Here is a 14255-nt window from a genome sequence, read left to right on the forward strand (position 1 = left end):
ATAGATGTATATTCAAAGATAGATATCATATATTTATATACAGATCTAGATTCATTGATGGATAATATATATATTTTATATATAGATCTGGATTCAGGGATAGATTCTATATTTATATATAGATCTGCATTCATAGATCATATATGTATATATAGATCTAGTTTCATCGATAGATCAAAGGGCGTTTAACCCTGTGCTTTCCCCCTCCTTCATCTCTTTCAAAGCTATTTCCTCTTTAGAGACCACGCCTTCCTTCATGGGCATTTCTTCTGCCTGGACCTGCTGCTTTTTGGGCCACAGATTTCCAGGCCTGCAGACAGACAGACAGACGGACAGATAGACACACACACACAGGCAGACAGATACCCAGACAGACACACAGGCAGATAGGTAGATAGTCGGATAGACACACACACACACACACACACACACACACACACACACACGCAGATAGAGAGACAGACAGACACACAATCAGATAGATGGACAGGGAGACAGACAGACAAAAAGACAAGCAGACAGACATACAGAAGGTAGAGATAGTCAAGTTACAAAATAGAGTAAACATAAAAATAGTGTAATAGTGTAAGGAAATCTGGTTCTATTTGAAAATAGGGGGCTAATTGCTAAGCTGCTAGCAATGAGCTAGCACCTGCCTACCATTTAACTGCTATGCTGCTAAAAAAATTAGCTAGCTCCCGTTTACCATTTAATTGCCATTCTGCTAACAATGAGCTCGCGCCTGCGTACCATTTCTCCTCCACGTCTTCGATGGTGTCGGGCAGCGGGGTATCCCGTGTCTCCGGCAGGAAGCAGGCGAACACTCCTGCGATCACGGCTGCTCCTCCGTACACGATGCTAGGGAGGGCAGGGATCACCTGCACACACACAGATTCTGTTATTATAGCAGTTTTATGTTATTGTCACATTAGCTGCTCCAGTTATAGCTGCTATTGTTATATCTCCTTCATGTTATTAACACTATAGCTGCACCTGTTGTATCTCCTTCATGTTATTAACACTATAGCTGCACCTGTTGTATCTCCTTCATGTTATTAACACTATAGCTGCACCTGTTATAGCTCCTTCGTGTTATTAACACTATAGCTGCACCTGTTGTATCTCCTTCATGTTATTAACACTATAGCTGCACCTGTTATAGCTCCTTCGTGTTATTAACACTATAGCTGCACCTGTTATAGCGGCTTCATGTTATTAACACTATAGCTGCACCTGTTATAGCGGCTTCATGTTATTAACACTATAGCTGCACCTGTTGTAGCGGCTTCATGTTATTAACACTATAGCTGCACCTGTTATAGGGGCTTCATGCTATTCACACTATAGCTATAGGAGTCACGTGACTCTCCACCACAGGAATGGCGGCTGCCACAAGATGGCGGTGCACAAAGCAGGATTTGTGTAGGGCTGCTCCTATTATAATTGCTCATTATATAGCTGCTCCTAATATTGTTGCTCCCCTTTATAGTTGCTCCTTTTAGAGCTGCTCCTCCTGCTCCTAGTATAGCTGCTCATAGTACCGCTGCTCCTTTTATAGCTGCTGCTTTTTTAGCCGCTCCTTTTATAGCCGATAGTTTTAGCTGGTTGGTGTGCGGGTGGTGGTTGGTAAGTTATTATTGAGGTTATTAAGGCCCATAGTTATTAGTTAGTAAGGTTCATATTTAGTATGGTTGGTAGTCAGTACGATTCATAAGTTTGTTGATCGGTTTTTGTTGGTTTTGAGTTAACTTGGTTATTAGTTATGACGGTTATTAGGTAAGTAGTTAGTTAGGTTATTAGTAAGTGTGTTTATTAGTTAATTAGGTGGTTAGCTAATAAGTTAGGTTATTAGTTAATTTGGTTGTTAGATAGTCACTCAGGCTTGCTGGGTTATTCACTTGTTAGGTTTGTAGATACTAAGGTATTAGTTATTGAGTCAGGTTGTTAGTTAGTTAGGCTTTTAGTTAGTGAGTTAGGTTGTTAGTTATTTGGTTGTGGGTCAGGTTATTAGTAAATTGGTTGGTTATAAAGTTGGTACCTCGTCCAGTATCAGTACAGCAGGGGCGGCCATGCTGCCAATACGGGCCATGGTGGAGACAAAGCCCATCCCAGTCTGTCTGTGATAACATAGCATCACAGTCTGTTAAATATAATACATCATATAACATAACATCACACGTTAGTCTGTTAAATATAATGTTTAATATAACAAGGTGGAGACAAAGCCCATTCCAGTCTGTCTGTGATAATATAACATAATATAACACCACATCACTTGATTCTATAATGTAGCACTTTAAGCAGTTTGCTCATTATATTAATTGTATTACACGTGTGATTCTTGCTCTTATTGACGGTATCTTCATGGGTGAATACACTTATTGTCCCTCCCGACGAAAGCGTCAGCTAAATAATTAATAGCAATGTAATATAATGTTTAAACCAGCTTATATGACAAAACCACTTTTAAGTTACATGTGTCATTCTTTTTATTATTTGTGTTTTTATTTTTTATTATTCATTTATTGATACAAAATTGATTTATTAACCCCTTGTGGTTGTTGACATGATCCCACCGTTATGTGCAGTGTTGCTGGGTGTAGAGCACTATGTTTACTATCAGGTGGCCAAGCACCAAGTGCGAGGCACCCTATTGTAACTGTTAGTTTTATTATTAGAACACACCTACCCAGCCACAATCGCCCTCTGCTTTACACATATTGGCCTCAATAACGTATGCATGTTTGCCTAATGGACATTAAGATGGACTTCTACCACTTTGAGTTCAATATGAATGTTGCTCAGGATTAAGTTTTGGTCAATCGGGGCATGGTGGGATGGTTGGGGGTAAAGGTTGAATTGCTGAGATACAATAAAATGTATTGACCAGACAACATGTCTGGTAGAGGGAGGAATATATGGCGCCAAAAGGCGGGGCTAACTTAAGCCAATCATCATCAAACTTGGTGTACTAACAGACAATGGGTCAAGATTCAGTGTGAGGAGCCTACCTGGTGGCAGTGGGAGGGGCCTACCTGATGACCGTGGGAGGGGCCTACATGATGACAGTGGGAGGGGCCTACCTGATGACCGTGGGAGGGGCCTACATGATGACAGTGGGAGGGGCCTACCTGATGACCGTGGGGTACAGTTCTCCGGTGTAGAGGTAGACGCAGGTGAAGGAGGAAGAGGTGAAAGCTTTTCCCAGACAGGCCATGGTGGTTCTCATGGTCTGCATGTCTGAGGAGACACAAAGAGCAGAGTGTGTGTGAGGGTCTGTGTCTGAGAGAGAGAGAGAGAGAGAGAGAGAGAGAGAGAGAGAGAGAGAGAGAGAGAGAGAGAGAGGGAGAGAGAGAGAGACACACACACACAGTGTGAGTAGGTGAGTGTGTGTGTGTATTTAACCTGTGGGGACGAAGATGTTAATGAAGATGACGAGGGCGGAGAGGAAGAGGCAGGTTGCCTGGGTAACACGCCGGCCCAGGTACGTCAGCATGAAGAGGGCGAACAGTTTGGCCGGAACATCAACGGCACCAAAGATGATCTGCATCAGGTACACGTTCACCTGGAGAACCAGCCAATAGGAAGACAGAACACACGTTCACCTGGAGAACCAGCCAATAGGAAGACAGAACACACGTTCACCTGGAGAACCAGCCAATAGGAAGACAGGACACACATGCAGCTGGAGAACCAGCCAATAGGAAGACAGGACACACGTTCACCTGGAGAACCAGCCAATAGGAAGACAGGACACACATGCAGCTGGAGAACCAGCCAATAGGAAGACAGGACACACGTTCACCTGGAGAACCAGCCAATAGGAAGACAGGACACACGTTCACCTGGAGAACCAGCCAATAGGAAGACAGGACACACATGCAGCTGGAGAACCAGCCAATAGGAAGACAGGACACACGTTCACTTGGAGAACCAGCCAATAGGAGGACAGGACACACATTCACCAGACGAACCAGCCAATAGGAAGACAGGACTGACAGCGAGCCAATAGAAAGTAAGGACGGATAGCCAGCCAACAGGAAGATAAGACAGATAGACAGCCATCAGAAGACGTCGTAGAATACCAGCCAATAGGAATGGAACGTCTTACTCCAAACTTCTGGAGGTCCATGGCCAGACCATAATATGCAAAACTGGTGGAAAACCTGAGGAAGAGAAACCAGTCATGAATGAATAACTACAAACTACCGTGCATGCGTGTGTGTGTGTGTGTGTGTGCACAGTGCACATAGTAGTATATGTAAAATAGTATAAAGTAGTATTATGACTCTAAGGAATAAACCCCACACCTCAGGACTGATTGTTGTTTAAACCTTGTTATTTATTTAATTTTTCATTACCTCAGGAACCCTGCACATTGGCACGTTTATACTTATGGCACATTTATACTTATAGTCATATTTATTTTTTAATTCACAAGTCAACTACAAACGGACAGTTACATGTATATAGTATGTTTATCTTATTCTAATAGTTTTTTATTATATTTTATTTCAAATTGGTAAATTTATTTGTATATATACTCTTGTTTCGCACTTTGCTCTTTTCCCACTGTACTGCTGGTCACTTGAAGAATTTCTCCTAAGGGGGATTAATAAAGGACTATCTATCTATCTATCTATCTATCTATCTATGTACAGTACAAGGTGCGTACCAGACACACAGAGATGCGTCTTATAATATTGTTTTAAAGTTTATTATTATAGTAGTATTACAGTGTAGTATCATAGTAGTATTGCAGTAGTATTATAGTGTAGTATCATAGTAGTATTGCAGTAGTATTATAGTGTAGTATCATAGTAGTATTGCAGTAGTATGATGTACAGTGGTATTCGTACCAGACGACCAGCAGACACACGGAGATGCGCCTCATGCCTCCCGTCCTCAGGAGGTCGTAGGCGGAGAAGCTGCTCTTACTCGCCACGATCTCCTTGTTCATGTGGGAGTGGAGAACCTACACACACACACACACACACACACATGCACACACACACCACATAAGCACACGCACACACGCACACCTGCGTGTGTACCTCCCGGGTGATGTTCTCAGACAGACAGACAGACAGACAGACAGGCAGGCAGACAGGCAGACAGACAGACATAGAGACAGACAGGCAGGTACCTCCAGGGTGATGTTCTCAGACAGACAGACAGACAGACAGACAGACAGACAGGCAGACAGACAGACAGACAGACAGGCAGGTACCTCCAGGGTGATGTTGGCGTCCTTTCCGTTGATGTGGGCGACTCGCTGGATGCTCTTCAGAGCCTTCTCCGACCGCTGGTTCAGAACCAACCAGCGGGCTGACTCCGTAAACCACCTGACAACAGACAGCCAATCAGAGACCACCTGACCACAGACAGCCAATCAGAGACCACCTGACCACAGACAGCCAATCAGAGACCACCTGACCACACATAGCCAATCAGAGACCACCTGACCACACACAGCCAATCAGAGACCACCTGACCACAGACAGCCAATCAGAGACCACCTGACCACAGACAGCCAATCAGAGACCACCTGACCACACACAGCCAATCAGAGACAACCCGACAACCCACAGCCAATCAGAGACCACCTGACAACCCACAGCCAATCAGAGACCACCTGACAACCCACAGCCAATCAGAGACCACCTAACAACCCACAGTCAATCAGAGACCACCTGACAACCCACAGTCAATCAGAGACCACCTGACAACCCCCAGCCAATCAGAGACCACCTGACCACACACAACGAATCAGACGGATCATATAGTTGGAACAGTTTGTAAATGTAATGTATATCTCTATCACTATTGAGAGGGAGCGTGGAAGAGAGAGAGAAAGAGAGACAAACAGAGACATACAGAGAGACAGAGCATTTGATTGGCTACTGACCAGCTGTAGATGAAGAACAGGATGTAGGGAGCACACACGGCAACCTGTAGCTTCCGCCACTCCCTCAGCCAATAGCCAAGGCCCGCCAAGATCAGCTGACCAAAGGTGAAGAAGAAGGACGACAGAGTACCAACCATGGTCCTCGAACTGGTAGGTATCCACTCCACCTCTGGGCGAGAGACATAGAGAGAAAGAGACAGGGAGAGAGAGAGACAGGGAGAGAAACATTGAGAGAGAGACATCGAGATTGAGCCAAACTAAAGTTAACTAAATCTTATACTAAAACAAACAGACAGACAGACAGAAAGACAGACGGGTAGTTACTGAGGGAGACAGACAGACAGACAGGTAGTTACTGAGGGAGACAGACAGACAGACAGACAGGTAGTTACTGAGGGAGACAGTCAGACAGACAGACAGACAGACAGGTAGTTACTGAGGGAGACAGACAGACAGACAGGTAGTTACTGAGGGAGACAGACAGACAGACAGACAGGTAGTTACTGAGGGAGACAGACAGACAGACAGACAGGTAGTTACTGAGGGAGACAGACAGACAGACAGACAGGTAGTTACTGAGGGAGACAGACAGACAGACAGACAGACAGACAGACAGACAGGTAGTTACTGAGGGAGACGGTGTTGAGGATGATGCCGGACACAGACATCCCACCGAGGAAGCGCAGGGTGCAGAAGGCGGTGTAGCTGGGGGACAGGGCCGTGAAGCTGCCCAGAACCGCCAGCTGGAGGTACGACCAGCAGAGAATCGACTTCCTACCAAACCTACACACACACAGTCACAGAGTTTATAGTCAGAAGAACTCATGCTATACTGTGATATAGATACGTTTTACTGTTCTATAGATTAGTAGTACTATGATATAGATAAGTCATAGTGTATAGATAAGTCATACTCAGTGGCGGTGGGTCAATAGAGGGCGCTAGGGCGCCCCCCTAAAAATATTTACTCGAATATATCTGCCAACTATGATGAATAAACCATCTAAAATACGAAATAAATCAACAAACAGCGTTTATCAGCGTTTATCCTTGTTTAATTGTTTGATAGACTGTACTTGCGTGGCCAGCAACCATTTGAATGCATCTATTCATGTCAATTCTTTGGGCTAGGCTTGTTATTGGTCAATCTAAATAAAGCCCTCCTTCAAGTCAGGGGCACCGGCCACGATGAACTGTAGGGGTGTAAATCGGAGCCTTCATGACGATTCAATACGATATTGATTTCTTAAGCCAACGATTCGATTATTTTCGATACTTCAGAATTCCCCACGATACAATTAGATTCATTTCAATACTAAATTATCATTTGCCTTTTATTGAGAATACAGAAACAGTATTCTATACACACTTTAGTGCTTACTATGCAGGTCTAGTATGCCAATCGGCCTATTCACTGTAAAAAAAAATCGAAGTCAATGTGAACTCGCAAACTTTTTGCTGTCTATCAAGCAGAGACAGCTTTTCATTGCCGCATGAAAATTCCACCTCGGGTCGCAATTTTGTGTGCCCCAGACCAATGACTTTGTTTTTCATATTTTTTATCACCACATGATTGGACAATTCAGCCAATCAATCAAATAGGCTACCTCCCTCAGCAGCATTTGCGAAACGCAACTACATGCAGAGAAGAGATGGATCGCTAACTAGCAGAGTTTACGCACTTTACACCCATTTCAGTGGAGGAATTGGACTCCCCAAGCAATGTTATACTTAAAAGGAGCAAGTAAGTTACATATTCATTTAGTCTTTTGGCCTGTAGCATATAAACAAAATAAAGCAACTGTCCCATATTTCTAACTGCAATTTGAAATAGACATTGAGACTCAAAAAAAATGGACACTATAGGACAGTGATCATGATTTGCCTCAATATCATAATAACAACAAATGAGTAAGCTTGTAAGCTTGTCCAGGCCCTGCAAGTCAGGGTGTAGGCTATGAATCTGAATGAATAGTAGGTAATAGGTAGTGGCCATCCCCAAAATGCACCAGAATACAGGAAATCAAATCTACAAAATTATTTTATTTCTTGGGGGAGACCCCCAGACCCCCCGTCTATTACTGCGCCCCACCAACAATTTTTTTCACCAGACGACACTGGTGTCTAAATCTGTTTCTCTGTTTTTATGTGTCTTTTAGCTAGGTGCTGTCTTTCTTGGCCAGGGCTCATTTGTAAAAGAGACTACTGTCTCAATGTGACTACCCTGGTAAAACTAAAGATTAATAATAATATAAATGTAAACCCTTCTCTATGGGTAGCCGGCCTGCCTTCCTTAGAGTCAACCAACCAATAATGTTAACCTTCGTACTTGTGTAAACCGGTCACAAGGGAGAAGACATCCTCTTAGACACTCTTCTGCTTGATGAGAACACAGGCAACTCTGTGTCTTGGGCAAACATTACTTGATTTGATTATTGACATCTGCAATGTGGTAAGGATCTGAAACGGTATGAATAACTCTGTCAAACTGTATTCTGGTGTATTCTGCTAGAGAGTGTATACATGCATTAAACCACTTAGAAACCTCATCTGTCCTAGACGCAATATCTGTTAAAGGAAATTGCCACGACACTGGTCATACTGTTCTAAAGATTAATAACACTGTGATACAGATAAGTGATGGTGTATAGATAAGTCATACTGTTATATAGATAAGTCAGTGATATTGAGATAAGTCATACTGTTGTTTAGATAAGAGAACGTAAATGTTGTTCCTAGCGTTATCTAACGTTAACCTTTGTGGCTGGGGTATACCGGGCACGAGGGAGCAGATATCCCCTTATGCATTCTTCTATGACAATACAGGAAACTCTTTGATCATTGACAATTGTAATGTAGGATCTCATAGTGGTGACTTCTCAGTTAGACCCTTTGGCCCTTGACCTCCCCAGGGATGAAAAGGCACAATCAAGAAATGGCAGTTACAGAACAGAATGTGAAAATAAAAATTTCCCATTACAGTGTGTGTGTGTGTGTGTGTGTGTGTGTGTGTGTGTGTGTGTGTGTGTGTGTGTGTGTGTGTGTGTGTGTGTGTGTGTGTGTGTGTGTGTGTGTGTGTGTGTGTGTGTGTGTGTGTGAGTGAGAGACCTGTCAGACAGTCCCCCAAAGATGATGGCCCCAGCCAGGACACCCCCCATGTAGATGGTCTGGCTCATCTGCTTCAGAGGTCTTAAGGAACATACCAAGTCCCACTGCGGGGGGGGGGGGGGGGGGGGGGGGGGGGACAGACAAAAAAACACTCTACAAGGTCTGACACAAACACTACTTCAAAAAGTGGCCTCTGGGAAAGCAACTTCTTGGACTTTCAATAAAAAATCTAATCAATCAGTGAGGGAACTATAAAATGGGACTTGATATACAATGTCGCACTCTTAGAGGACTCTGTTAATATTATAGTATGATATAATAATATGTAATATCAATCGTATTATTATTATAAAGCTGTTTACACTTCATTGTTAGTTCATATTGACACCTCTCTCTATTGATAAAGATATTCATATTATGTTAATAATCCACTCTTGATCATGTATTTGTGTACCTCTGTCACGATCGTGGAGTCAAACTCAGATTGGTCAAAGGTCCATCCGTCCAGACAGGCCTCCGTCTCCACCGCAGAGTTGAGGTCAGCAGGGGGCTCTGTTGAGTTCATCAGCAGCTGGTGCCACTGGGGCGTCACATACCTGCATCACATGACACCACAGATCCCTATATATATATATATATATATATGTATGTATATATACATACATATATGTATACATATATATATATGGCCCAGGCAGAAAAGGAACCATGATGTTCACTCTCGTGGCAGGCACTTTGAGGCTGGGGAGCTGGTCTGGACCCACAGCCCGCAAAGGAAGGCAAGGCGCCCGAAACTTGATAGCGAGTGGGTGGGTCCATGCAGGGTCCTAGAGAGGATGGGGGAGGTGGTGTACAGGGTCCAGCTACCACCTCGGGGAAGGCGGGTGGCGTTCCACAGAGACAGGCTGGCCCCATATCGAGGCAACGCTACCCCTCAACCTGCCCCAGCGAGCCCTGCGGTTCCCCGCAACGATGGGAATGGGCCCCCGGACACTCCCACCTCAGTGTTCTCTGGCCCTAGGCCCCCACTTAACCTTATCCCTGTCTCCCTTCCCTGTCAATCACCACAGTCAGCAACTTGACCCCCAGCCCCCCCCCCCCCCCACCCCTCCCTTTCCTCCTGCCCTCCCCCAGGCCTGACACCCGTGGGCGCCTCTCACCACCAGGCGCTTCTCACCCGCCCCTCGTGGCCCCAAAACAGCCTTGTGGCGAGGGGAGAACTCCGGGACTTTGTTTGTTCCCACGAGGATGAGGAACTTGTTCTACCTGTCAATCAGTGTGGGTGACGAATTGCCAAGCTGGGGGAGGGGCTTGGGAGAACAGGAGGGTGGGGGCATGCCCGTTCTGTGGTGGGGGTGTGTTTCAGTGAATCAGTTGGTTGGTTGGTTGGTTGGTTGGTTGATGCTTATTTTGGCATTGGTTACGGCCTTACATAAACCAGGTTTGTACTAATAAATATTCGTACAGTACCAATGACTGGACCTTCCCACGTCACCGGTGAGGTCATTACAATATATATAGCGCCACTTTTATCACATCAGATAACACTTCACCACATTACATTATATAACATTACATCACATGAAATGACAATACATTTCACCATAAAACATTGCTTTATACAGGTTAACAGCAATTAGTTCAGTCTGGCCGCACATTGTGATTGGTCGAGTACCTCCACCATATAAGAAGGGGTTCTTATCAAACGGTACGGTTCTTCATGTGGCCTGAGGGATTAAAACACTACCACAGTTAAATAGCTGTGTTTATTCAACAGCGTATTACTACTTCAGTACAGTACTGCGGTACCAATGTAGTACTGCTACATTACAGTACTGCAGTACCACTGTAGTACTACATTACAGTACTGTGGTACCACTATAGTACTGTTACATTTCAGTACTGAAGTACCACTGTAGTACTGCTACATTACAGTACTGCTAGTACTAGGTCTACTGTAGGCATGGAGATGCATGCCTACAGTACTAGTACATCCAATACAATCAAATATCCAAGGCATTGAGTATGTCATCAGTTCAATTACCAATCTGGACCGAACAACACAAACCCATATGCTTTGTGCCTTTGTACCATGCTTTCCTTTCCTTACTCATGTCCTTCCCACATCCCTCACCTCCTTGCTTCCTACCTCCTACATTTGTCCAGCGACGTTCCCGAGGCGTCCAGTGGGATGAAGACCCTTAGAAGCTGCTGCTCAGTCACCTGCAACCAATCAGGGTCCTCCGTTAGGACAACGACCAATCAGGGGCCTCCGTTAGGACAACGACCAATCAGGGTCCTCCGTTAGGACAACAACCAATCACAGTCCTCCGTTAGGACAACAACCAATCAGAGTCCTCTGTTAAGACAACAACCAATCAGGGTCCTCCGTTAAGACAACAACCAATCAGGGTCCTCCGTTAAGACAACAACCAATCAGGGGCCTCCGTTAAGATACAATAACGAAAAACATTAATATGATGATGCACAGACAGACAGACAGACACAGACTGACCATGGTAGCAGAGTGGTTGTATTGGTAGGGAATGCTGTGATTGGCTGATGGAGTGCAGTGGTGGGAAGGCATCCCAGCGACGAAATTATTCAGTAGATTCTGACTGGCCAGCAGCAACCCAGGAAGACTAATGAGGGTGACATGAATCCACTGAAACCGGCCGAATCCTCCTATCTAGAATAGAGCACATAATCATTAAGAAATGAATGAATGAATAAATATATGAGAGAGAGAGAGAGAGAGAGAGAGAGAGAGAGAGAGAGAGAGAGAGAGAGAGAGAGAGAGAGAGACTCACACATGCATATTTAACAGTAAGTATGTTTTATTTTACCTGGTCCAGTAGGTCAACGAAGCCCATTTCTCTGGTGATTCCAGAACTCAAGGTTCCTACAGTTTAACTCTGTAGGAGAAAGTTTAACTCTTAACATGATGCATAACAGATGCAGCTGTAGTCACTCCTTGTGAGGTCCAGATGTTTTTCTTATAATGGAGCATATTTACTGCATTTCTGGACGAGCAAAATTCATACCAAAATGACACCTACAAACAAAACATGCACTACACACAAACTCATTACATTAAATAGATAGAGAGGGCAAAAATATTTTTATTAAACTATTATTATATTTTGTATGTGTGTTTATAACGTACTCAACTCCTGATTATATAGTTAAATATCGCCGATTATATATAGGCATATATAAAAAAGAAATATGATCAAAAAAAGTTAAAATATCTTTTTTTTTTTTATTAATTAAAAAAAAAGAATAATGTAGGAAATAATTACCGAGGTCCAGACCTCGGTTATTATACCTCGGTGACCTCATACGGCCATTTACACACCAGCGCACAGTGTATGAGTTATTTTAGAAAGGACCCAATTTGGGTAGGTTTAACGGAGTTTAATCCGGATCGAGATTAGGACAAAAAAAAAAATCGCAAATGCCCTCAGCTCTGATAAAAACTCCCAGGACCCGAAACAAAAAGTGTAGTCTTGAACCCGAACGAAGAAGGACTAATGAATGAAATGTTTTACCTGCTTGGCCAAGTCTCTGATCTACGGAGCTGCGGGGTGCCTTGCTGGAGAGCCGGCCAGAGCAAGCATCTATGGCAGCTGTGACACTGGACGTTGTGACGAGGCTGGGAGCTGATGATCCTGTAACGTTCACTGATCTTTTGCTCCACTGTCTCTCAGAGCGAGAAGGATGGACTTTAGACGTGTTGTTCACCTGCGGTAACCAACCAATCATTACTCGGTGTGGTTAATGCTTCTCCGAGCATCGTCTGAAGTCACGACCTCCATCTCCACCCCCCCCCCCCCCCCCCCCCTCCCACTAGGACTTAGACCTGCAACCTAAGCTCACGTGTTTCATGCACAAGTAGGTTAAAATATGCGTGTACGGAATTAACCATTATTATTCGTAATAATGTATGCTGTAAATACTTTATAACTTCTCTATCAGCCCTCCATCATTGTCTCTTCTCTCTCATCCCTCCATCATAGGGTTTGGGGTTGTTTGGGGTTAAAATAAGGTAAGGGTAGTTACCTCTCACTACTACGTAGTTACTGGTATAATGGTTAGGGTTCCTCACTTTGCCATTAGGAGGATAGCCGGAGGGGGTGAAACTGTGTTAAAAACTCTGTTAGAAAGGAGACTGGTGCATGCATACATTAAACAGGGGTAATGGGGGGAGGGGGGGGGGTAAAGGGGGGTTAGGATTAAGGGGTGGGTTAGGGGTGAGGTTTTGGGTTATGAAAGAGGTTGTACTGGGGTAAGGGTTATGAAAGAGGTTCCTCAAAGGGTTAGGGTAATGAAAGAGGTTCTACTTGGGTAAGGGTTATGAAAGATTTTCTACAAAGGGTTAACGTTATGAAAGAGGTTCCCCAAAGGGTTAACGTTATGAAAGAGGTTATTCAAAGGGTTAGGGTTATGATAGAGGTTGTATTGGGTTAAGTGTTATGATATAATTTATTTGTTGTAAATATTACTTTAATTATTTTATTTCATTTTACCAAATTTTATCCTTTATACTTAATGCACGCGGGTCAGAGACAAACAATATTTCGGTTCTTCTATTTGTCTTGTACATTTGTTGTAATTGACAATAAAGATGACTTTGACTTTGAAAGAGGTTCTGCAAAGGGTTAGGGTTATGAAAGAGGTTCTAGGGTTAGGGTTATGAGGGTTAGGGTTAGGTTCTAAGTGGGGTTTGGGTTATGAAAGAGGTTCTACAGGGGTTTGGGTTATGAAAGAGGTTCTATGGGGGGTAGGGTTATGAAAGAGGTTATTCAAAGGGTTATGGTTATGAAAGAGGTTATTCAAAGAGTTAGGGTTATGAAAGAGGTTCTACAGGATTTAGGGTTATGAAAGAGGTTATTCAAAGGGTTAGGGTTATGAAAGAGGTTCTACAGGGGAGAGGGTTATGAAAGAGGTTCTACAGGGGTTAGGGTTATGAAAGAGGTTCTACAAAGGGTGAGGGTTACGAAAGAGGTAAACTGTACAGTGTTTTTTTTTTTTTTTTTTTTACAAAGGACTTTTGTAGCTACGTTAAGACACTAATACATCTGTAATCCTTCCACGTTGCGCTGCCCTGCGGACAAAAGACTTGGGGTGTGTGGGGGGGTGGCATTCCACACTTGGGCCCCCAGTCCAGAGCAGGCAGCCGGGAGACCTGCTGAAAAACAAGTCTGGGGTTGTTCTCGGTTTGTGCCGTTGAGCAGCT

At 43.9% G+C, this 14255-nt stretch overlaps 1 protein-coding gene across 1 annotated transcript; it reads right to left on the reverse strand.

The window, feature by feature from the left end:
• Positions 1–174: 174 nt before the first annotated feature.
• On the reverse strand, positions 175–11889 carry oatx (organic anion transporter X; the record flags this gene model as incomplete). Its single annotated transcript, XM_084474812.1, has 15 exons — positions 175–310; positions 751–878; positions 2039–2117; positions 3132–3240; positions 3406–3565; positions 4112–4166; positions 4860–4975; positions 5231–5345; positions 5909–6077; positions 6537–6691; positions 9017–9120; positions 9471–9612; positions 11166–11239; positions 11532–11705; positions 11863–11889. 15 exons carry the CDS (start codon positions 11887–11889, stop codon positions 175–177), a joined length of 1743 nt encoding a protein of 580 aa, XP_084330938.1.
• Positions 11890–14255: the final 2366 nt, after the last annotated feature.

The sequence above is a fragment of the Micromesistius poutassou genome, assembly GCF_964030765.1.
Source record: "Micromesistius poutassou genome assembly, chromosome: 10".
Classification (NCBI taxonomy): domain Eukaryota; kingdom Metazoa; phylum Chordata; class Actinopteri; order Gadiformes; family Gadidae; genus Micromesistius; species Micromesistius poutassou.